Source organism: Chenopodium quinoa, unplaced genomic scaffold (genome assembly GCF_001683475.1).
Source record: "Chenopodium quinoa cultivar QQ74 unplaced genomic scaffold, ASM168347v1, whole genome shotgun sequence".
Taxonomy (NCBI): domain Eukaryota; kingdom Viridiplantae; phylum Streptophyta; class Magnoliopsida; order Caryophyllales; family Amaranthaceae; genus Chenopodium; species Chenopodium quinoa.
Genome location: NW_018745286.1, coordinates 3,214,407 through 3,238,073, shown reverse-complemented (window position 1 = coordinate 3,238,073; position 23,667 = coordinate 3,214,407). Strand labels below are relative to the sequence as shown.

The window sequence follows — 23,667 nt, the reverse complement described above, 5'->3', positions numbered from 1 at the left end:
ACTCCGTATCATTCTACATCGTCTTTTTTTTATTTGAAAGTTTTTTTGCTCCAACCAAAATTGACACTTTAGCTTTTATTATATATGAAGCATTTGTTAATTTATTTATAATAATAACGCTACAATTCAATAACGTACTATATATATATAAAATAAAAATAAAAAACCATGATTGTTAATTGTCACAAAAAATAAATCAATTAAACTTATATAAAACATTGTGTCAGTCAAAATATGCTATGAAACATTATGCCTGTCAAAACATGCCAACAAAATAGGGACATAGGGCGTAGATAAGTAAATTGCACGGGTTATAATTAATATAAATCTCATTCTTATATAAAATCCTATTATCATTAAATTTGCATTTTTTTAAATATTTAATGATCAATAACTTTTGATATCAATATAAAGTAAAATGCAAGTTAATTTTTTTTGAAAAGAAAATCAAGACTTTGTTTCAATTAACATATTGATTTTTTAAAAAAAATTATTTTAAAATTAACACTATAATTAATAATTAGGTTAAGTAAAAACTGTGGGTTACACGAGACTTAAACTAGTTGAAAAATAAGCAAAATTGCATTAATTCTTAAATTTTATCAACCCTCCTCTCCATCTCACTATCTCAGCCTCATTTCCAAAACCTTATCAATTGAAAAAAAATCGACCCTAATTTTTTCATCCCTCCAACCAAATCCACACATATAAAAACACAAAAATCCTCTAAATTCTAGTGACGCGGAAGATCTTAGCCGTCTTTATTAAACCATTTCAAAAAAAAAAAAAAAAAAAAAAAAAAAATAATAGAGGTAAAAAAAATAAAAAATTAGGGAAAAATAAAAAGGAGCGAACCAAAAACACTCACAAAAACTAAGTAAGATAAAAGAAAAAAAACTTTGAGCTTTTAGGAGAGAGAAAAAATGGGGGCGGGAACTTCGACGAACTCCGATAGCTGCTCTCATGGCGGAAACGATGATCAAGCTAACGGTGGACAACTCTATGTTTCTCTTAAAATGGAGAATTATATTCTTAATGGCGACCTTCTTCCTCATATTTTTGGTTCTGCTCCTTTAGTTGGTTCTTGGGATTCTTCCAAAGCTGTAATAATGATTATTATTTCTATTTTAATCGATGAATTTGTTGTTGATTTTTTATTTTGTGGAAGTTAATTTGTTGTTTTTGATTGTTTGATTTTAGTTGCCATTGGAGCGTGAATCGACTTCAATTTGGGAATTGAGCTTTGTTGTTCCTCCTAATCATGGTAATTTGAATTTTTGATGAAATGAAGTTTATTATGATGATTTATTTGTGTGTTTTGGATTATAATGGATAGATGAATGAATGTTTTTGAATTGATATTACTTATAAGGGGGTTGGATTGAGTGAGATGATTGATTGTGTGTTGTTGGAAAATGTAGAAACGTTGGATTTCAAGTTCTTATTGAGGCCGAAAGATAGTAATAATCCGTGTATAATCGAAGAAGGTCCGAACAGGATACTATCTGGAGGTAGGTTGGAGGGAGATGCAAGGGGTGCATTGTTTAGGTTGAATGCTGATGCTGTTTTGGAGTATCGGGTTTGTATTAATGCTGATAGAGTTTCACCCTTTGATCTCGCATCGAGTTGGAGAGCTTACCAGAAAAACATTCACCCTTCTGCTGCCCGTGGCATTCCTGATGTTAGCATAAATGCAAAGACAGGCATTGAGGTATAATTTAATTCAAGGTCTTTTGTGGTTTCGTTAAGATTGTTGGGGCATGTAAAGCTTGCTTGTGAAAGCAATGATTTGTATTGCTTAATATACTCTATATAAAGCATGTCAACTTAGGTTTAATTTTGTTGGATATATATAGTTGTTGGTTTCTCTCTATTGTAATGAAGACATTATATATCATAAATAAGTCAACAACAAGTGGCATAAGTTACCTAAACAACAGGTTACCTCCCAAACCAATATGTTTTGAGTCATTATGGGAAGATATCGACTTATTCTTAGTTAATCTAAAGGTTGGCTTATTTTGAGCTAACCGCATAAAGGTTGGCTTATTTTGACAAATTTTCCTTATATATTTCTTTTTTCAAATTTCAAACTTACTTCATTCAAGCATGGCAATTGATTACTTAATTGGTGCCTTGAAAATTCATATACTAATATATGATCTTATTTTAAATGTTCTACATGGTACTAGTATTTGTTTAGGAAAGACATTTTCGTCATGGTATTATTTGGTAAGACATTATCTTGCACCAATACTCTTCAGTATTATCTTGTTTTCATCATGGTATTATTTGGCAAAGACATTTTTGCTATTGCAGATGAGTTTTTCTGAACACAATGTTTGAAGATGTTTCTTAATAGGGAAATAAAATAAATTCTATGTGATTGGTAGATAGTGTAACTTTTTTTTTGCTTTTCTGTTTTTCATCTCTTTTTCTTTAAATGCAGAGTGGGTCCTCTGCTACTTTGGAGCTTGATCTTGAACATTATGTTGTACCATCTCCTGAAACATCTGCAGTGTATCCAGCTAATAAGGCAGAAACGCCTAGGTACATAGCTGCTAGCAAACATAGCTCTGGAACTGCTTCACAATTCTCAAAAAGTGGTGATACTGGCAGTCGGCCAAGCGAGCCTACAGTTAATGAGGTTTGTTATTCGTTTTCAAGTATTACGTGTAATTAATGTAATTGTCAATTCTTAATGTCCTAGAGTAAAAGGCTTATATGACTTACCAATTTGAGGTAAATGCAAAAAGAGAGTTAAAACTACTAACTTGAGGAATAATCTGTCCCTTAGAAAACTGGTAGGAAACAAGTGGAAACTTATGTTTGTTTCCCCTAATTATACCTGACTAGGCTATCTTATTGAAGGAATTTGAAGTAAAATCTGCAAACCATAACCTTTATATGAATATTGATGCTATTTGCTTACAGATCTTAGATCATGATCATGCTCGTGATGTATCTTAATTTTCAACCCCAAGGACTGGGCTAGAGTTAGTATTATGTTCATCGGTAGCTAACCCACAATTTGTAAAGTTCTTGTTGCTTAAATTTCAAATAGAGCATGTGTTTCAATCTCTGATTTTATCTACTCATAAATTCGTAGTTGGCTTGAAATGGGTCTGTCAGTTCCAAGTGCGAAGCTGCATGACTTTCTTTGCAATTGTACTAGTAAGCTATGTGATTCGGGCTGGGGAACCCATGTCTGACACATGTACGTGTCCAAGTGTCTGACTCGGTTATTTTGTGAATTTTTTTCTTAATTTTAAACTAAAAATGAAGTGTCCAAGTGTCCTTCCTATGTCCAAGTGTCAAGGGTCCAACACGGGTACTTGAGGTGAAATAAACGGTCTGAGTAACATTGGTTAAAGTACTAGCTAGTGAGGTTGTGTCTGTCTGGTCCCTTGTCCAGTCCTAGGAGGGAACATTTTTAAGGACACCTGATTGTGGTCTAGTATGCTATGGGAGTAGCTTAATCAATTGCCTCAGTAGTCAAGGATCTCTTGGTGACCAACCTTTTTGGTTAAGCTGCATACATACAAAACCACCCTCCTTAGATAGGAAGACTAGGAAGTAGGAACCCTACTAGCGTCAGTTGTTAGTCTGTATGATTTTTCAGTGTAGTTTATTAATCTCTTGTGTCTCACATTAAGATCTTATTACCTCTCTCACATAACTGATTATGATGTTTCTATCTTTTGTTTTCTAGGTTTAAAGTACTTTGGCTATATTTATGCAGGAAATAGAGGTAGGAATACAAGATCCTGCTAAAGTGTGGACAACTGCTGTGGTGGAAGAAAAACCAGCAATGACTACTTCACCTTTGCAGAAACAGGAATCTCCTAAGGGACTTTTTGTGGACAGAGGGGTGGGGTCTCCTAGACTAGTCAAATCAGCTAGTGCTGGTACTTTTGCAGATGATATGAAACCTGGTTCAGAAAACAAGGTTTTGCAACTTTTCTTCAAATGATCTTGTATTGAGGAGCTTCTTTTTTCTTGATTGGAAGTTTTATTTATCTGTTCCTTCGTTCATTTAAGACTGCAATGCCGGCAGCTGCTGGAGCAGTAGCTGCAGCAGCCGTAGCTGATCAAATGCTTGGCCCAAAGGAAGATAGACATCTGGCAATTGTGCTGGTAAGCTCTGCATGAATGCTATGCTCTAGCTTTCCATGATGCCTAAAGTAAAGATAGGATTGAGCATTGTTTTCATTCCTTCCACCCCCCCCCCCCCACCCCCCTATTTCTCTCTCTTTCTCCTCTGATATATTTCCCTTATTTCTCTACCATAAAGGTTGGTTTGCCTGCTCGAGGCAAGACTTTCACTGCTGCTAAATTGACAAGATATCTTAGGTGGTTAGGCCATGATACCAAACACTTTAATGTGGGGAAGGTGACTATTCTTTTCCTGATCTCTTTATTTGTTCTCCTTAGTCTGTATGGACGATGGCATGGAGACTCATGAATTTTCTTTTCTGAACAGTATAGGCGCTTGAAGCTTGGAATTAATCAGGTAAAGAATGGTTCTTGGATTCAAATTGGTCTTAATCAACTGGTTTGATCCTCCATGGTAATATATATGTGTCACATTTCCTCACTTTCTGTATGTTTGGCTTGACGGATTTTGCATCTTCTGTTGCAGTCTGCTGAGTTTTTTAGAGGTGACAATACTGAGGGCATAGAGGCACGAAATGAGGTGATTCATTTTTGGAAGAATTCCTACTGAGGTGTATACGTTTAGATTTGCTTTGTTTGATTGTGTTAAATTATTCATTAGTTTGTCTTAATCCCGATTCACAATTATGGCTGATACTTTACATCAGCTTGTTTAGTCAATCTGGTTCTAATTTCCGAAAGAAAGATTATGTGATGCAGTCAAGTGACAAGTAGGCATTGTAAAATTCAAAAGTATTCACATGTTCCTTTGTAGCTGGTAATTCTTGATGTCCCAGCTGCCTTAACCCAACACTGCTCTGCATTTCTCTTCTTTTTCCTATTTTTTGGGAGGCTGAAAGTTGAAAGGCACATGAAAGAGGACAGGGTAGGGTTGGTATGCGAATAGTGGAAACTCTAGAAACCACGACTATACAAGCTTTACTTTAATAATCTTGTTCTTTTCTTTTCCCTTTGACCTTTTCCTTTGCAATTGCACTTCTACTTTATTTAAACCTGGAAATCGTCTAATTACAGCTAACAAACGATTATTGTTTTTTCTATTAAAGTCAGAAAAAAGAAGAAAATGAGAAGAAGAGAAGACTAAAGGCTACTAAGATCCAATATGGAATTTCTTTCTTCTCGAATAAGAAATGACCATCATGGCTGCATTTTATGATGTTCAAAGAAGTGTTAAAAACACAAATAGGTTACTTAACCTAGATAATGTTAGGCTCCATGGCATAGTATTGGTGCTGTTCTGAAGCCCAATTGCTGGCAAATTCATCTTTAAACTTCAAGTAGAAATGATTAAATTTTAGTTGACCTCCATAGTAGATACTTGTAGCAGTGCTTCACCAAATTAGTTTAAAGCGGAATATAATGAAGCAATCACTTTGAGGGACAAATTACCGTGATGAAAGTCCATAGAGTATATTATATGTACTCGCTTAATTATGAAGGGTAAAAGAAAAGTGGGAACTTTGAGAAGGAAAAAGGAGCTAATGATCCTGTACAGTTTCACTGTATCTGAGTTTCTTAAGTAATGGCAGAAGTGGAAGAATTTTTATTACAATATCAACCTCAATTCATGCTTTATGTTGAACATTGAGTAAAAAATGAGTATGCGAATGTTTCTTTTGCATATAACTAATAACCCCAAAATTGAAGTGATGCTAACTTTTTCCACCCCCTTAGATAGTTGATAATGCCTACCTAGAAACAAAAGGATTAACCTTCCTGTCCCCACCCTCCCTAGTCTTATCGATTATGCTTTTATTCATTAATCATATGTGTCTGTATAGACCAGTTTTAATTTGGAAGATACCTAATATTTTCAAGCGCTTCATTTTGTTACTTCTGAACAGTAGAATTTACATGCGTGATCCTTAGTTCCTTACTTAAAACTGTCATCTAAGCGACTTAAAAGTTAAAGCTAGTTTCTGTACTATTTTAATTTATATCTTTTGCCTTTGCTAATAGGTTGCTGCCCTTGCAATGGAAGATATGATATCCTGGATGCAAGAAGGCGGCCAAGTGCGTTTTTATGTTAAATTGTGATTATTTGGTATGGGATAGTTGTATCTCTTGTTTTTTTATTTTGATCTACTCATTAATATTTCATTTAGGTAGGTATTTTTGATGCTACTAACAGCACCAGAGGAAGAAGAAATATGTTGATGAAACTGGCTGAAGGAAATTGCAAGGTATTATAATATCAATTTCTTTTCAATGCTTAAACGCTGTGAATTGAATTATACCTGTGGTCGCTAAGAATGGTTTTGTTATATGTTGTTTTCAACTGTTTTAGATCAGATTGACAAACTTAAGCTATTTCATTGCATCTGCAGGAAGCTTAGCATTTTGCTTAGTTTGTTCTGTTTCTTTTGCCACAATAATTTATATGGCTCATATAAATCTAGTTGCATCCCTCAAAAAATATTTACATATAAGATCTAGTTGCATCTGCTGGATGTGTTGTGATGTCTATTTGATCATTTTGATGTGTTTTGCATGCGCTATTTTGGCATCTCCTAAATCTTAGACCTTTTATTTTTATTATTTATTTTTTTATCCATTTTGGTATACTTCTAATCCCTGTATTACTAAATATATGCATCACATGCCATATTCGGCCATTTCAGAATAATTGCATCACTTTTATACACGGCAAACTTCAACAATTCATTAGATTTTGTTTATTTTTTCTCCCTCGTTCCTTGGGCTTTCCCCACTTTCACAGTATAATACTATTATCTAAAAAATCTCCTAAAACTTTGTGCCACTGATGACTTTATATAGGTATTGAGGATCATATATGAAATATGATTATTACTACTTCTATACATCACATAAGTTTGTCAATCAAATCATGTATTTTATCATCTAGCAGTGTTATCTGTCTATAAAAAAAATGCATGTTCTGTTAAGTAAATGCTATATTATAACAATACCTATATGTGAAACTCAATATTAATTATTAGCATCATCCTAAAACTCTGTTATTGGAAACTAGATCCTGGTCTTCCCATTGTTGCATTTCAGAATGATGATAAAATTCTTTGAGAGAAATGATTTTTTTTTTTTTGGTTGATGCAGCCAAGAATTTCGTGTTATTCCGCTAGTAGCACCCACTAAATCATGGAAACTACTTCTGTCTGAAATTGATCAATACTCTTTGCCAAAAAATTCCTACTTTGTCTAACCATTTAAGTCCTAACATTGATATCCATCAAAATCCTTGGAACTTACAACAGGGTTCTATATATCCTTGGAATTATTTGTCTAAATTTTTGTCATCAATAGCAGGTGACCAGGCTGAATACAATAACTATGCAAGGTCAATGTGTGGCATTAGGACCGGTATATAGGAATTTGGTTTGGATATTTTACACAAAACAGTGACTACTTTGACTAGTTATTTTTGTGACCATATTCTTCATAGTGAGTGGGTCAATGCTCGATGGAAGGAGTGCCTTTTTTGGCGATTAGTTAAGAAGTGTATTAAAATGGCCCCTAAGGTGTGCCATCCATTTACATAAGGAAGGCTAAGGTAAAAGTAGCTCATGCACTTGAGCTATCATGAAGCAATTTATCTAACGAATCAAGATACATTATCATATACAAAACCTTAAAAACTGGAACTTGAAACCTTGACAAGGATACGCTATACCTTCAAAATCAGTTGGTACCTTCCGTTCAATTACAGCATCAGATTGCCAATGAAACTGACGGAGTAACTGTTAGCAACTGTGCAAAATTATTAAAAAAAAATCACCTTACGCTTCTTAAATCTATTATTGATTATTCTTTTATGTACCTCTTTCAGATTATATTTTTGGAGACCTTATGTTATGATGAACAAATTATTGAGAGAAACATACGTCTTAAGGTCCAACAGAGCCCAGATTATGCAGAGCAGTATGCGTTTTCTCTCTGCTGTAACTTATGCCATTTCCTTGGAATTTCATAAATACTAATTATTGTGATATCATCAGGCCAGATTTTGAAGCTGGATATAGAGACTTCAAACGCCGACTGGATAATTATGAAAAGGTAATGACAAAATTGCATGTATTTCTGATAATTCTGATGTGAATCATGTATATAAAGTTAAAATTAGCACCATTTTGTGCATTATACTAGGTTTATGAACCAGTGGAAGAAGGGTCCTATATAAAAATGATAGATACGGTCAGTGGACGTGGTGGCCAAATTCAGGTAAAGTTTTCCACCCTTTCTCATGCTCATGTTTACCATTATATTAATATTTAGTCTTGTCAAAAGTTCCATAAACTCGTCAAATCAATATTTATGAATTGAATAGAATGTTGTTTTGAATTTAGTTTATGCTACATATCCCCAAAGGATCACATCTAAGTGTCCATGAAACCTTAATATGGGTAAGGCTCAACAAATAGAAGAGTCAAGATGGGAGTAGTTGTACTTTGCAACTAGAAATGTGCAGATTACCTGAACAGTGAATTTTAGGGGACAGATAGAATTGTTAGGTTTTGTTCTTTTCACCTAAAATGAATGGTTGTGGGAAAATGAAGTTGGTCAGATAAGGGCTTCCATTTTGAATTTTCAATTTAGAAAAGTGCAGATATATTCACATAGAGTATTAAGGCTGCATCACCTCAAGGTAATAAAAATAAGAAAAAAGAAAAAAGAAAAAAGAAAAGAAAAGCTTACCATGACAGTGCCAATCACAGGTTATTTACATTACCTGTACCAGTAGTTCTGCAGCTGTTAATGTATCCCATCTGAATTTTCTTGTAAAGCTTTGGGTTCAAGAGAGTTTAAATAAGTTGCCATAAATACAAATAAGGATCAGTAAACTCATTATAATTATAAGAAGTGCAAATAAGTTTTTCTGTTGAAGTGGAAAGAAGGAAGCCTTGGTAAATTCTTCTCCTCCATCAACCTTTCCCCCCTATTTCCTCGTTCATTATTATTTACCTGCTTGTTAGCTTGTTAATTATTATCATGATTCCTATTGTTTTAGGTGGAGCATGTTTTAGCTGAAGTTTGATCTTCTGTTGAAGTAAAATTGCCCAAGAGTGTCCTTTGTTGACTTGATGTAATTCCTGCTTTTATATTTGTTGACGAACCTATTCTTCTTGGTGCAGGTGAATAACATAAGTGGATACCTTCCAGGACGGATTGTTTTTTTCTTGGTATATTATCAGAATCCTTAAATATTTAAAAACTTGTTACATGTTTTTCAATCTTGTGTTGCAAAGATCCTTACCGCATGTGGGTGAATAATTCCTGCCAGCCACCTATTGGTACTTAAAATATTTACCTCCAAAATGTAGCCTAAGAAATAGTCTCACAAATTTGTGCATAAATTTCCATGCTCTCCGGAATAGTAAAACCAATAAAGTAATAATTAAACCCCACAAATGTGCCAGCCACTTATAGTTGCTTCAAGTGTTTATCTAAGGATAGTTTACAATAATGTTTCATCCGTTCTGAATTGTCATTGATAAGAAGACCTTATAAGAATTTCTAAAAACAATTTTCTCTAATATCTAGACTGTGCTTCCTCTTCTAGACAGAGTTGCCGTTGTTGTCAAATTTATTTGGATGTCTGGTCAAATTTATTTGGATGACTGGGCTACTTGAACCCTTAATTGTTAGAGAAATCTTAAGGCACTTGGAGTAGATGGAAAAATAAACTAATTGACTGAACCTTTCCTGATAAATTCTGTTTGCTGTTTTTGCATCATCATGGATGTTTATTTGGAAGAGGTTATTGGCTGGGGTCATTAGAATGCTCCTATCGCTTTTAGGGGTCTTTTACAGATTCAGTAATGAAATTCAGAAAGAGGAGACATATGAGATGGTCATTTTTTCTTCTATCATATGGGTGCTTTGGATGAAAAAAATTGATACAAATTCCTGTCTTTGGGGGATTGGTTACTTAACGAGAGAGAGTATATTTTACAATTCTTCTTTTGTGCTCAAGTTCATGGGGTGTTTCGTCATGTGTTCCTTTCTGACTAATTTCAAGAATAATAGTGTTTTTTCCTGTCTGCTTTGATACATGGTGGATGGTCCCTCTACTTTGTATCTTTTTTCTCTTGTTGTTAAATGAAACTTGCTTTATAACAAAGTACTATAAATAAGATTTGGATCTGGACTCATGGTATATCCAATTCATGTTTCAAAATACTGTATGAAGTTGAGATCTGTCAGAAGCAATTCACATTACATGAAGTGGCTTGATATTGTTGTTGGTATGACATCAGCATCAACACTATTGTAATTAGATTTATCATGGGGTTTTTTTTTTTAATTTTTTTATTTCCATTTTTTTTTTTGTACTTAATATTATTTTGGTGCCTGGGTAGGTTGTATGCAGCCTTATCCTTGTGATAAGTCTGATAGATATCCCTCAACCCAAAATGCCCTAACTGAAAATGCTATGATTGTGTGCTACTAATAAATTATATTTTAATCAATTTAATGGGTCAAATTGAATTTATATGTCGACATGTCAGTTAATTGGAAAGTAATGGGTGATGAGATTATTTATGGTGGGTGGTCTTTTGCTCTTTGGGAGCAAGTGATGTCTTTAGCTTCCCTTCAGATTCACACCCATGGGGTTATGCCTTACTGCGTCCCTTTTTAATTTGTTACAAGATTGGATATATTTGTCTATTGCCTAGATTTTGGTGGAGGTTATGCCATTTCTTTTGTTGGATGAAATTTGTTTCTTATCTTTTTACATGATTTGGTAAGTAGCTGATTCAACAACATGCTAAATTTAAATTAAGAGTCCACAAGCATGTTTGATGCATTGAATTATGCTGTGCTTGCTGAACAATCATTGACCATAATTATTCACTGTATTGCAGGTCAACACCCATCTCACCCCCCGTCCAATATTACTTACTAGACATGGTGAAAGCCGAGATAATGTCAGAGCCAGGATTGGTGGTGACTCTGCTTTAAGGTGCATTAGCTTTACCATGTTGTAACTTCTTTTTCAGACTATTTGATTCTTTCAATGTTCTAAAACTGCCAACTGCTGCTCTTATTTTTTATTTATCTACGGTTTTAAGATTTAACTTCCAAGTGTATGCTAAATATTGTTAATTGCTAAATAACACAAATGCAATGTGAAAGGTAAAGTTGAGTGGTTCATTTATATATCTTTAAACTACGGTTAAGATCTTTCTCTTCATCTTTGCATCTATTTCTACTTCATCGTTATAATTTTAAACTTCCAAATATATGCTAAATGCTAACTATTGTAAGTAATTAATCATATGCTACGCAAAAGTTATTTGGTTCATCTTTGCATCTTCCACTGACATTCTCTTTTGCCGTGTCATGTACTGCCTATAGGATATAGACTTGTTGTCTCTACTGGCCTATTCCATTCTGTAAATTTAAATCTTGATATGGATTTGACTTAATTAAGGATATAGTTTAGTGTTGGCTAATTAGCCACATTGGTATAAAAATTAGCACCCTTGCGACATATTGGTATAAAAATTATAACCGGTGACATATTGGTATAAAAGTTAGCAAAATGTGACAAATTGGTATAAAAGTTCGCATAAGGTGACAAATTGGTATAAAAGTTAGTAAACAACAACAATTACCCCTTTTTTCATGTCGAAGTAAGTGTGTATCATATTGTTTTTAAATTTATTACTTTTTATTTTTAATATTTTTCAGAACTCTAAAAAAGCAAAGAACAGCCAAAGAATAAAAAGAGGAGGAAAAATGAAATAAAATAATATAGTAAAATTCAAGACAATGCAAAAGAGTTATTCCAGAAAAATTGCAAGATCGAGATTTAATAACACATTTTTGGCTTTACATTGAGCTTTCAATTTTTGCAATATAAAAGAGTATACAAATAAATTTGTTCCTAATTTCTACTTCCTCCGTTCTAGGGGAATTTTACACTATTCATTATGCTTGTTTGACCACATATTATGATTTATACGTAAAGTAAAATATAGTCATGTGGGGTCTTGTTAGATTCGTGTCGTAAAATACTTTCACAATATCAAATTTTTATAATTTTACTCTTATATAATTATAGATATTTAGCATATAAAATGTGCTTTGTGATGCGTAATTTCATCCTTGTTGCAATATTTGTGGAACAGAGGAAGTATAATTTTATTATAACCTTTAAGCTAATTTCATCTAATTTAGTTTAAAGACATGAAATCTTAGGCCTTTTCTAGAATAATTTTCACTTCTAAAACACCAAATTATAATAATTAGAGTATATGAAATAAAAAAAAAAAAGTAATTTAGCTACTTGCTACTTCTACAAATATGCCAATATGAACAATGTTTGATCAATAATTATTCTCCCAAACATTTTCTCCTCATTTCCATTCTTTAGATTTATCCATTTCTCTTTCTCTTTCTCTTTCTCTTTCAATTTGTCTTTTTGAGATTTCTATTTGCTCTTACAAATTTTGTTGTTATTATTTGTCAATAATCATAAGAAAATACTATAGATGTTAAAAACGATAATAAAAAAAAAAGCAATTATATGATACGCGCTTCCTCCGGCGACAAAAAAGGTTCAAGTTTCGCCATTTGCTAACTTTTGTACCAATATGTCGCAAAGGTGTTAACTTTATACTAATTTGTCGCCTATGTTAACTTTTATACCAATGTGTCACAAGGGTGTTAATTTTTATACCAATTTGGTCAATTGGCCGTTTAGTGTTTGGCTTTTGGGAAGAAAATTAAAATGTGTGCACCTAATTCTAGGTCATACTTAACATGTCAAATAATACAGTAAATGAAGCATTTAATAAGGCCCGCTGAACATAAAAATTATACCTAATATAAGAATTTTAGTATTATCTTTTGACTATTTCATACAAATGCAACATTCTAAAGTAGGAACATCAGGAGTTAGCTAATTCTATATTGTTGAAAAAAGCCATATGGTGGTGATCATAGATCGTTATGGTGAATTGGTGTCATATGAAAATATTAGTGCCAATTAACTACCTAAGGAGTAAGGTGTAAGTCTTGTTATGACTTATGAAGTGAGTAGTTTATGCTGTTAGCCCCAACTTAATGATGGGCAACTTCTATACTCCCTCTGTCCCACAATATAGTTCCTGTTTTCTTATTTTGGGATCCAAAATGTTGTTCTTGTTTCTATTTTTGGATAGTATGTAAAGACTATTATACCCTCATTTTTTTTAACTTTATTCATTGAACTTCCTAAATTATCCTTGAATTTTCCACTTGCCTTGTACTTTTTTCCACTTTCTCTCTCTAACTTTTGTCTATAATTGTACTTTTCATTTTTTTTATAATATACTTCATCCACTTTCTCCTCCCATTTCTTAAATACCGTGAAAAAACACAAACAGGAACTACATATTGGGACGGAGGGAGTATAAAATTGGCCAACAAATCTGTCTATGCATATTAACATAGTAATGTTCCTATATAAAAATTATACTAACTCCGTTCTCTTTTAGTTGCAATATAGTGAAATTTACATTGTGCATGTTTTCTCATTTAACCACCTTTGTTGATTTATATGTTAGGAAATATAGTCATGTAGGGTTTTGTTAGATTTGTCTCAATTTAAGTTTTCACAATGTCAATTATTTATATTTGTTACTACCTGCAACAAGAAATTTAAAGGGTTGAAATTATGCATTGACAAATGTGAAAGTCAAAATGTTGCAACTATAAAAGAGCAGAGGAAGTATATTGCTTGGAACATGCTATATGAACCCCCTTTAGCTTCCTCATTTCTTTTGTATGCTTGAGAAGTATACTTTAGTAATGAATATTAATTAATGCATTGTTCTTTTTCTTGTTTGACCTCTTTCATTGAATCTTTCTTTTTGTAGATCTTTATATCATACTTAACCAGAGCTTCGTTATTAGAGAGATTTGCTGCTAAATTGCCAATAGTGATGATAGCTCTCAATAAAAATGGATATCTGCTTTGTGTTTGCAGTGATACCGGAGCGCTGTATGCCAAGAAGCTTGCTGACTTTGTAGAAAAACGTTTAAAATCTGAACGTGCTGCTTCAGTAAGTATATTATCAACACTTTAAACTAACACTTTAAACTGATTACTGGAACCTGGTACATTTTTTATTTACGCTTTGCATTAGTAACTTGATGGTTGAAAAAATTACAAAAAGTAATGCTGCAGTACTATGTGACACTTGTATGGTTAATATGCTGATGCTGTGAAATGATCTAGCCTTTGTGATTCTTTGGAAACTCTTTCTTGCCTCCTTTTATCTTTTGGGCTTGGACCAAGTGGTTAAGTGAGTTCCAATGCGTAGTGCATATAACTAGCATTGTTCTTCTCCAAACCAACCTTGAGATATGTAGATAGGCTCCTTAAGTCACTTGTCCTTTATCCTGAGCCAATTCTCCCATCCATTAGTAGTAGGCATGACATCGATTTACTTGTGGATTTTCATTCTTCAATTAATTATTTTTGTATGTCAATATTGTTTTTCTTGGGTATTTTCTGAGATATTTGAAGTCTACTCATGATGCTGGCCTTATCCGTAAATTCTGTTTATAATAAGAATTTGTTTTTTATTTCCATCTCTGCTTGTTCAGTATTACTTTATTTGGCATTTTCTATCTATTAGACAGCCTTTATACCTATAATCTCCATTTTAAAAAGGATTTGTTGAAATTTTTTTTTCCTATCTTTTATACTTAAAATTTCTTATAATTCTTTTTGGTACTCCATACCTCATACCTCGTTTTCATAAAGGTGAGTATCTGTTGAAATTTCTTTGAAAGAGCCTCTCTAGTGGTTTGTTATTGTTTAGGGTTGGAGCTGGGTACATTTGTACATATAGCACTACTTAGAAGATCTTCCCATAGTAGGATTCAATATAGGTGATGGTTGTTGAACCAGTCCAACTGGGTGTACAACAGATTGGCCATCTTTCATCGAGAATAAAATAATAAATAAGTAGGTATATGTTAGATAAGGTGCTATGTATTTTGCTTGATCAGTTGATCCTATAGGAAAGAGTTTTGTTTCTCATAGGCAAAGTCTAATTCATCCAATGCAGTGCAATTTTCGTGGGAGTTTGAAAATTTGAGGCTTCAAATTTATAAAATGGTTGTCGTCAGGGATGGCAATGGGTAAGGTCTAGTAATAATCGGACCCGGTATTTTGAATCCATACCCATACCTTACCCGGACCCTTAGGGTCTAAAATTTTAAGACCCTTACCCGGACCCTATGCTAGGGTTTAGGGTCCCATTTGGGTCCTTTGCTAACTTTTTTTTTTCCCCAAATCTATTTTTTTAGTATACAATTATATGTATTGTGCCAAAAACAAATAAACTAATACATAAGAACATGACCGACATTCCTACCTTTTGAACAGTATGAGAAAACACTTATGAATAGTGTGAGGACAATTATATCCTTAAAATGTTTGTTTACCTATATGCTCCTATTGATAAGATGTTTATTGCATTTAAGCTTTTCCTTGTGTAATTTAATGATTGAACTCTTATAAATAATATTTGGACAATTATACCCTCTAAACGTTTATTTATTTATTTTCCCTCATTAATGTTAATTGTTTTTTTTTTTTAGAACTCTTAAGAACAATATGCAGACATTAATATCCTAAAAATATTTGTTTACATATTATCCTTTATTAATGTTGCCAACTGATAGGGCTCTCTAGACATGGCTAGATATGGCGTGTGCGTGCAGCGCGTGCGTTAGCCACCTTAGTATTGTAAAAAAAAAATTAAATAAAAAAATTTAGAATGTAGATCACAAATTATTGTAATCCATAAGCATTTTACAATTTAAAGTCTCGTAAAATTAAGTCCACAATTACAAAGTTAATAGGCTTCCATTTTGTAGTCATCTTTTGTATCATACTCAATTTCATCATCAACATCGTTAAAAATATGTTGGGGTTGTTCATCCCAAATCCCACATGGAAAGAATAAGGAAGTGAAGAGCTCCTTATAAGTGAGTGCACACTCCATAAGTATGAGGTCTTTTGGAAAGGTGCCCAAAAACAAATCTGTGCGGGTTAGGCTCAAAGCGAACAATATCATACTAATGTTAAGTGGAGTGTGCGTGCGGCCCAACAAGGTGGGTGTTCTGGGCCCAACAAATGGTATGAGAGCCGATGGTTCCATGGGATAGACATGGGTGTTATGGTGTGGAAGCTCCCTCAAATGTGTGACCTTGCAATTTAAGATCTGTGGTGCCTTGTATCAAAAGTCCACTTGATAGATGGTCAAGTGGCGTGTTCTGTGGTGATAACGGTGGTACAAGATGGGAGATCTGTGCTACGGTGTTGTAGCCTTGCGTCGAAAGTCCGCCTCACATGCGACGTGTTTCGTGGTGGTAGCGGCGATGAAAGATGGTTTCGCCGGAAGGGAGGCCATGAGTTATGTGGTCCTTGGTCTGTGGGGAGGTTTGTTGGGGTTGTTCATCCCAAGTCCCACATGGAAATAATAAGAAAGTGAAGAGCTCCTTATAAGTAAGTGCACACTCCATTAATATGAGGTCTTTTGGGAAGGTGCCTATAAACAAATTCGTGCGGGTTAGGCCCAAAGCGGACATTATCATACTAATGTGAAGTGGAGTGTGCGTGCGGCCGAAGAAGGTGGGTGACCCGGGTCCAACAGAAGCTGGCTAGCAAGTGAAGGTAGAAGAAGTGAGTGCATCTCAATGTAAAGGAGAGCACAATAGCTGTAGTAGTGAGGGAGGAACTCACGAAAGACATACAATATTAGTGTGAGGGGTATATTTGGATTAGTATAAGAGTTTTTGTAGTTCCGTAATAACAGGCGAGGTTAGAAGATCGGTCGTAGGGGGAAGAGCAGCTCGTAGGGGAAAAATTTGAGAAAATACTATGGCAGTGAGTCTCAAGGGTGTCGGGTGATAGCTATAGGGGCGGTACAAGATGGTAGATCTATGCTACGGAGTTATAGCCTTGTGTTGAAAGTCCTCTTGATATTGTGATGGTCAAGTGGCGTGTTCCGTGGTGGTAGCGGCGGTATAAGATGAGATATCTATGCTACGGAGTTGTAGCCTTGTATCGACAGTCTACCTAATATTGTGTTGGTTAGGTAGTGTGCTTCGGGTGATAGCTAGCGGTGATGCGAGTTGAGAGATCCAGGCTATGTTGTTGTCTTATGTCGAAAGTTCTCCTGATAATGTTGATGGTTAGGAGGCGAGTCCCGTGAGTGATAGTGATGATTGCGGAGGTAGTTAGAAGGCCGATAGCAATATTTGTTATGTGTAGGGCCAAGTTGTTCGACGCCACAAAATCGAGACCGATTGAAAAGGGTTTGGTTTTGTGATATAGTAGATGTGTTTGGTGATTTGGCCCGAGGGAGGAATTTGTTGGGTTATTCTCCCCAAATCACAATTAGCTAAGTAGTATTATTATTATTGTTAATAATAATATCTAATGTTGTAAGAAGAATAAATGAAAAAAGAGGTAGTAGTGTTGGTTGGCAGACGTTTAAGTTTTTAATAAAACCTTGACTTTGTTGGCTTGCATTAATTTGGCAAATAGGTGGGGATTATTAAAGGCATGACATTTAGCTATATAATGTCGTGAAGCAAGAAGAAATGTGTGTGTGTGTGTGAGAGAGAGAGAGAGCGAGAGAGAGAGAGAGAAGGCATACAACGTGAGAAAGGTAGCTAGCAAAAATGTAGTAGTGCTAGCAGTGAGTGCATCTCAATGTGAAGGAGAGTACAATAGTCATTGTGAGGGAGGAACTGACGAGAGACATACACAATATTAGTGTGATGGGTATTTTTGGATTAGTATCAGTACCCATGTCAAGGGTACTAAGCGTAAACTATCCAAATATGCATTGTATATGATATTGTAATTGTAGTAGTGGTATTGTACTCCCGAAATTATTGCTAGTAAAGTTGTTTTTGTCTCTTGGAGATCGACCGTGGTTTTATACCTTATTCTTGAGGAAGGGTTTTCCACATAAAAATCTCGTGTGTCGTTTTTGTAGTTCCGTATATTATTATTCTTCCTGATATTGTGTCTATCGGCTGTTCCGTCCCCAACAACTTCTTCATCTTTGCTAGCACTACTACACTTTTGCTAGCTACCTTTCTCACGGTGTGTGCCTTCTCTCTCTCACACACACACACACACACTTCTTCTTGCTTCCCGACATTATATAACCAAATGCCATGCCTTCAATAATCCCCACCTACTTGCCAAATAAATGCAAACTAACAACCAACTTGGACTTTAGTCCACAAACATCTGCCAACCGACACTATTACTTCTTTTTTCATTTTTTCTTGTTACAACATTAGATATTATTATTAACAATAATAATAACACTACTTGGCTAATTTTGATATGGGGAGAATGACCCAACAAAATCTAGATCCTTAAGTTTTTTTAATTTGTTTTTGAAACTTTTTCCAAGTTAATATATTGTGCGAGTCTATGTATGGGTTTGGGTAGGGTATGGGTCTTAAGGGTCCATGGGTAGGGTAACCCTTACCCCATCCAATGCTACTTAGACCCATATTCTACCTACACCGTAGGTTTTAAAAAAGTAAGACTCATACCCATATTTTAGGGCAGGGTTTGACGGGTAGGGTCTTGGACCCATTTCCATCCCTAGTTGTCGGTGCTCATAAGGAGTTTATGAATGGGTGTAAGGGTCCTTTATATTGATCATGTTACTCTGATTTACTTCATGGGTACACTAATCTCCTCCATATATCCTCACTCCTAATACAATTTGCTCTTCTTCCCACATAAAAATCTCGTGTGTCGTTTTTGTAGTTCCGTATATTATTATTCTTCCCGATATTGTGTCTATCGGTTGTCCGTCCCCAACAACTTCTTCATCTTTGCTAGCACTACTACACTTTTGCTAGCTACCTTTCTCACGGTGTGTGTCTTCTCTCTCTCACACACACACACACACACTTCTTGCTTCGCGGCATTATACAACCAAATGCCATGCCTTCAATAATCCCCACCTACTTGCCAAATAAATGCAAACTAACAACCAACTTGGACTTTAGTCCACAAACATCTGCCAACCGACACTATTACTTCTTTTTTCATTTTTTCTTCTTACTACTTTAGATATTATTATTAACAATAATAGTAATACTACTTGGCTAATTTTGATTTGGGGAGAATAACCCAACAAAATCTAAATCCTTAAGTTTTTTTAATTTGTTTTTGAAACTTTTTCTAAGTTAATATATTGTGCGAGTCTATGTATGGGTTTGGGTAGGGTATGGGTCTTAAGGGTCCATGGGTAGGGTAACCCTTATCCCATCCAATGCTACCTAGACCCATATTCTACCTGCACCGTAGGTTTTAAAAAAGTAAGACTCATACCCATATTTTAGGGTAGGGTCTGACAAGTCTGGGTAGGGTCTTGGACCCATTTCCATCCCTAGTTGTCGTTGCTCATAAGGAGTTTATGAATGGGTGTAAGGGTTCTTTATATTGATCATGTTACTCTGATTTACTTCATGGGTACGTTAATCTCCTCCATATATCCTCACTCCTAATACAGTTTGCTCTTCTTCCCACTACCTCCCCCCCGCCAAAAAAAGAAAAAAAAAAAAAAAGAATAAGAAAAAAAAAAAAAAAAAAAAAGAAGAGATAAACATGAATTGAACTGGTTGTGGAATTTCTACATTTGCAAAAGGAGATAAGCTGGGAAATTATTTGACTTGTCGAAATTTCAACTTCACTAGGTTGGTGTCATTAGTTCATCACCTGTTTATCTGGTAATTGTAATAACATAATAACCCGAGAATGGAAAAGCCACTTTGGGAGAGAACTTTGTCATAATAAGAATTTGAGCAAGAAGTCATGGCTACCTGACCACATGCTTAAGGAGAATATTGTAAATACTGTCCATTTACAATTTTACAGTCTAACTTCAGGAGTCCATGCCTAGGGTCTTGGTCACCCCCATCCCCCCCCCCCCCCCCCCCCCCCCCCCCCCCCCCCCCCCCCCCCCCGCGGCTCCACACCCTTTTAAGAAGTTATTTCATCTTTCTATTTGTTTCTGGTCCTGAAGGACTATGTGCCACAAAAAGGGTTACATCATTAATATTGGTGTCTGATCAGATAGTTTTAGTTATTTTCTGTGATGGTTTCTGCACCTAAGCTATTTCAGTTGCATTCTCAATGATTGTTATGTGAACTGTCTGCGAGAAATGTGTATGTTGGATTTCAAGATATTGGTTTTTCCTATTTACAGAGAACTAACCCCCCCCCCCCCTCTCTCTCTCATCATGCAGATATGGACCAGCACTTTGCAAAGATCGATTTCAACTGCAAATCATATAGTTGGATTTCCCAAGGTAAATTAATTTGAGTTATGCAATATGTGTCTAGTCTTGACATTAAATGTTCCTTTTCGCTAATTTCTGGTGATTTTTACTATATAAAAATTATAAAACTATCTGACTCTCGTATTCTTGTGAACTCCACAGGTGCAGTGGCGTGCACTTGATGAAATTAATGCTGGAGCATGTGATGGAATGACTTACTTGGAGATCAAGAAGAATATGCCTGAAGAATATGAGTATGTAGCTCATTCCATTTACATATTGTATTGACTGTTATGTATTTGTTTTATGAATAGTTCCACAACTTAGAATACATATATGTGTTTTTATTTGTGAACATTTAGTTTAAATCCGTGCTATCTTTACTGAGGAAGGCCCTATTAATTTATTAAATTATATTGCCTGATGGACTTGGTTTGATTAAATATTATTTTAACCAAGGATGTCTGTCAATATTTGACAGTGTATCCTATCGACTCAAATTATGTAATGTACTCCGTACTAATTTTATCTTGCTCTTTTCTGGATTATTTCCATATAGGTTATTGCATTATTACATCAGCATAACCTACACATGAAAGATGGCAATTTTGAAGGAATACACATCTGTTTTAATTCCTTTATTCTTCAAATTCCAGATCACGTGAAAAAGACAAGCTTCGGTATCGCTATCCTCGAGGAGAGTCATACTTGGATGTCATCCAGAGGTTTGTATCTACATCTTCTGATAATCTTGAGAGCCCCTTTTGCTCTCTCCTCACACTATATTTCCAGAGCAATATATGCTTGATTTCAAAATTCAAAGTTACATAAATTCCTGTGATGCAGGCTGGAGCCTGTAATCATTGAGCTTGAGCGACAAAGAGCACCTGTTGTAGTAATTTCTCATCAGGTAATACAGCTTAATGTTAATTTACTAAGCGTATTCCCTAAATTTTGGTTATTGATAATAACATGTTACTATGATCCTGATTTTTTTTTCTTTAATTGCAGGCTGTTCTGAGAGCATTGTATGCTTACTTTGCTGACAGGCCTTTGAAAGAAATACCACATATTGAGGTAAACTTTGCAGACATCTACCCTTGCTGTTCACAAGTTAACAATGAACACCTATGAACTAAATAGATACAGATAGACTTGTCCTGTTCACCTCCATTTGGGACCAAATATCTGCTAAAATTATTAAGCAATAAGTACATAGTTCAAAGACTACTTCCAAGCATCTCATCTCCAAACACTTTGCCAGAAACACATAAATTCTGCAGAAAGTACTAATAGTGATATGTTTGGATGTTTGTAGGTTCCTTAAAGTTTAGGAAAAAAGTTAGTGATCTTGCCCTCTTTGGGATTAGGTATTGTTAAGGATCCCTTTTGATAGTGTCTAGATGTCGTATGTCCTTGAAAAATCCGAGCTTAAGAACTATAAACAACTAGTATTGTAAATGGACAACTAGATAGTGCCCATGGGATGCCCAGGGTTTTAAATTTAATACATCTATTTGATAATTTTTAGTTGGCTTATAAATGTAGTCATGTCATAATATTTATATACATTAGAGAAGGAAGATCAAAGGGAATATAAATGGTAGATAGTAAGAAACAATAACTTAATTACCTAAGTCTTCATATTGCAATTCCCGGCCAATATTAAATATCCCTCACGACCATTAGTTGTTCTATGGACAAATACATCATCTTTACAATAATTCGTATATAAAGTAATTAATAAGACTTTTGAATTATTTTTATTATCATACTACTTTTGTATCACTTTCCAAGGGTGATAAGAGTTATTACGCACAATATTAAGCATGAGAGAGAGAAGATTTCCAAGAAAAAAAAAAATTAAGTCACTAACTCACTATCCTAGACAAATTAATGTTTCACAAAAAAAAAAAAAAAAAAAAAAAAAAAATAGTAGTGTTAAGGAGGGAAAATTCCCTCCAAAACGATTTCACTTTAGTATAGAGTAATAGATTAGCTTACTGTTGTTGACTCTTTTGCCTGGTTTATTTGTAACTTTGTTCACCTGAGCCTATATGGTGGGGCTTCCTGTAACTTTGTTCACCTGAGCCTATATGTTTTATTCCTGACCTGAATTACCTGATGTGATGATTTTCTAGTCTGAATTGATTTTATCTTTTTTTTTTTTTTTTCCTGATGCGGTCTCTCTTTTTAAAGAAAATCTGGAATCGTCTTCAATTTTCTTATCTGAAGGGAATTTAACTTGTTGAAGTTCCGGACAGAACTATTGTTATTTCATGTCTGTATTGCTAATGTCGGTTATCGATGTTTAGGTGCCTCTTCACACAATTATAGAGATCCAAATGGGAGTAACAGGTGTACAAGAGAAACGATACAAGCTTATGGATTAAACTGGTGGGAGAAGCTGGTCTTTTGTTGCTTTATAACATGAAAATCCTTCATCTGAATTCGGTGTATTTCTATTGTTCTCACTTGATGAATGTATTACTATCTTCATTTCAATGTACTTATTGACATATATCTTTCATGGTCATGGTTTTTCTCGTTGACCATAATTTATTTTTCATAAAAACAAATATACTTCGTATATAAATAACAAGTTCAATGTCAATATAAAGTTGCTACATTTGTCTTTTGTGTCAGATTATACGATAGATGCAACTGTAAATCTGTAATATGGGTTTAGTAAAACAATTACTCCGTATCAAAGTTGATTGATGTCATGTCAAATTGTCAGATTGAAAGTTCACGTTCAGGGTTGGGTCAGTTTTGAGTCATGTTGGGCAAATTAATAGCCAATTATTATGTCAGGTTATTTAGGCTCGGGCTAGTTTTGACAGCTCTAATATTACACTCACAAGATAAAAGGCGGTGTATCAGCGTATGGCCTGTATACTTGAGCTTTCTATGGTCAGATTTGATCCAGGCCGCATGTTAAGAATGGCAAAGGACATTGTGATGGAAAATATGTTCTAATTGTGGCACTATTGCTAGCCCTCTCTGTTTTTCCCAAGCTGGTTTAAATCAGAGTTAACTGGGCCATCTTTTGGGTTTGAGCCATAATATTTGTCCAGCTTCAGTTTAGATTGGGATTGACTCATTGCACTTGATTTGCATGTCTAAGCAAATTTTGACATTTTTTTTTTTTTTTTTTTTTTTTTGGGCAAGGAAAAGACTCTCACTAGT

General features: G+C 34.6%; 1 protein-coding gene across 1 annotated transcript; it reads left to right on the top strand.

Annotated features, from left to right (window-relative positions):
* Positions 1–853: 853 nt before the first annotated feature.
* On the top strand, positions 854–23,123 carry LOC110712029 (6-phosphofructo-2-kinase/fructose-2,6-bisphosphatase-like). Its single transcript, XM_021890455.1, has 23 exons — positions 854–1,103; positions 1,201–1,264; positions 1,422–1,711; positions 2,450–2,647; positions 3,743–3,949; positions 4,042–4,137; positions 4,295–4,393; positions 4,484–4,513; positions 4,643–4,696; positions 6,136–6,189; positions 6,282–6,359; positions 7,982–8,073; positions 8,151–8,208; positions 8,299–8,373; positions 9,285–9,332; positions 11,019–11,116; positions 14,129–14,204; positions 20,446–20,508; positions 20,641–20,732; positions 21,135–21,203; positions 21,325–21,388; positions 21,490–21,555; positions 22,794–23,123. The coding sequence occupies exons 1-23, from the start codon at positions 924–926 to the stop codon at positions 22,869–22,871; spliced, it is 2,229 nt and encodes a 742-aa protein (XP_021746147.1). The 5' UTR covers positions 854–923; the 3' UTR covers positions 22,872–23,123.
* The last annotated feature ends 544 nt before the right edge of the window (positions 23,124–23,667 follow it).

What these genes read in the sequence shown, in the direction of transcription:
- LOC110712029 (XM_021890455.1), top strand. Translation starts at nt 924, where the DNA reads ATGGGGGCGGGAACTTCGACGAACTCCGATAGCTGCTCTCATGGCGGA. An exon ending in ATGCAAAGACAGGCATTGAG is followed by an intron (nt 1,712 to 2,449) that starts GTATAATTTAAT and finishes CTTTAAATGCAG; the next exon opens with AGTGGGTCCTCTGCTACTTT. An exon ending in TTGTAGTAATTTCTCATCAG is followed by an intron (nt 21,389 to 21,489) that starts GTAATACAGCTT and finishes CTTTAATTGCAG; the next exon opens with GCTGTTCTGAGAGCATTGTA.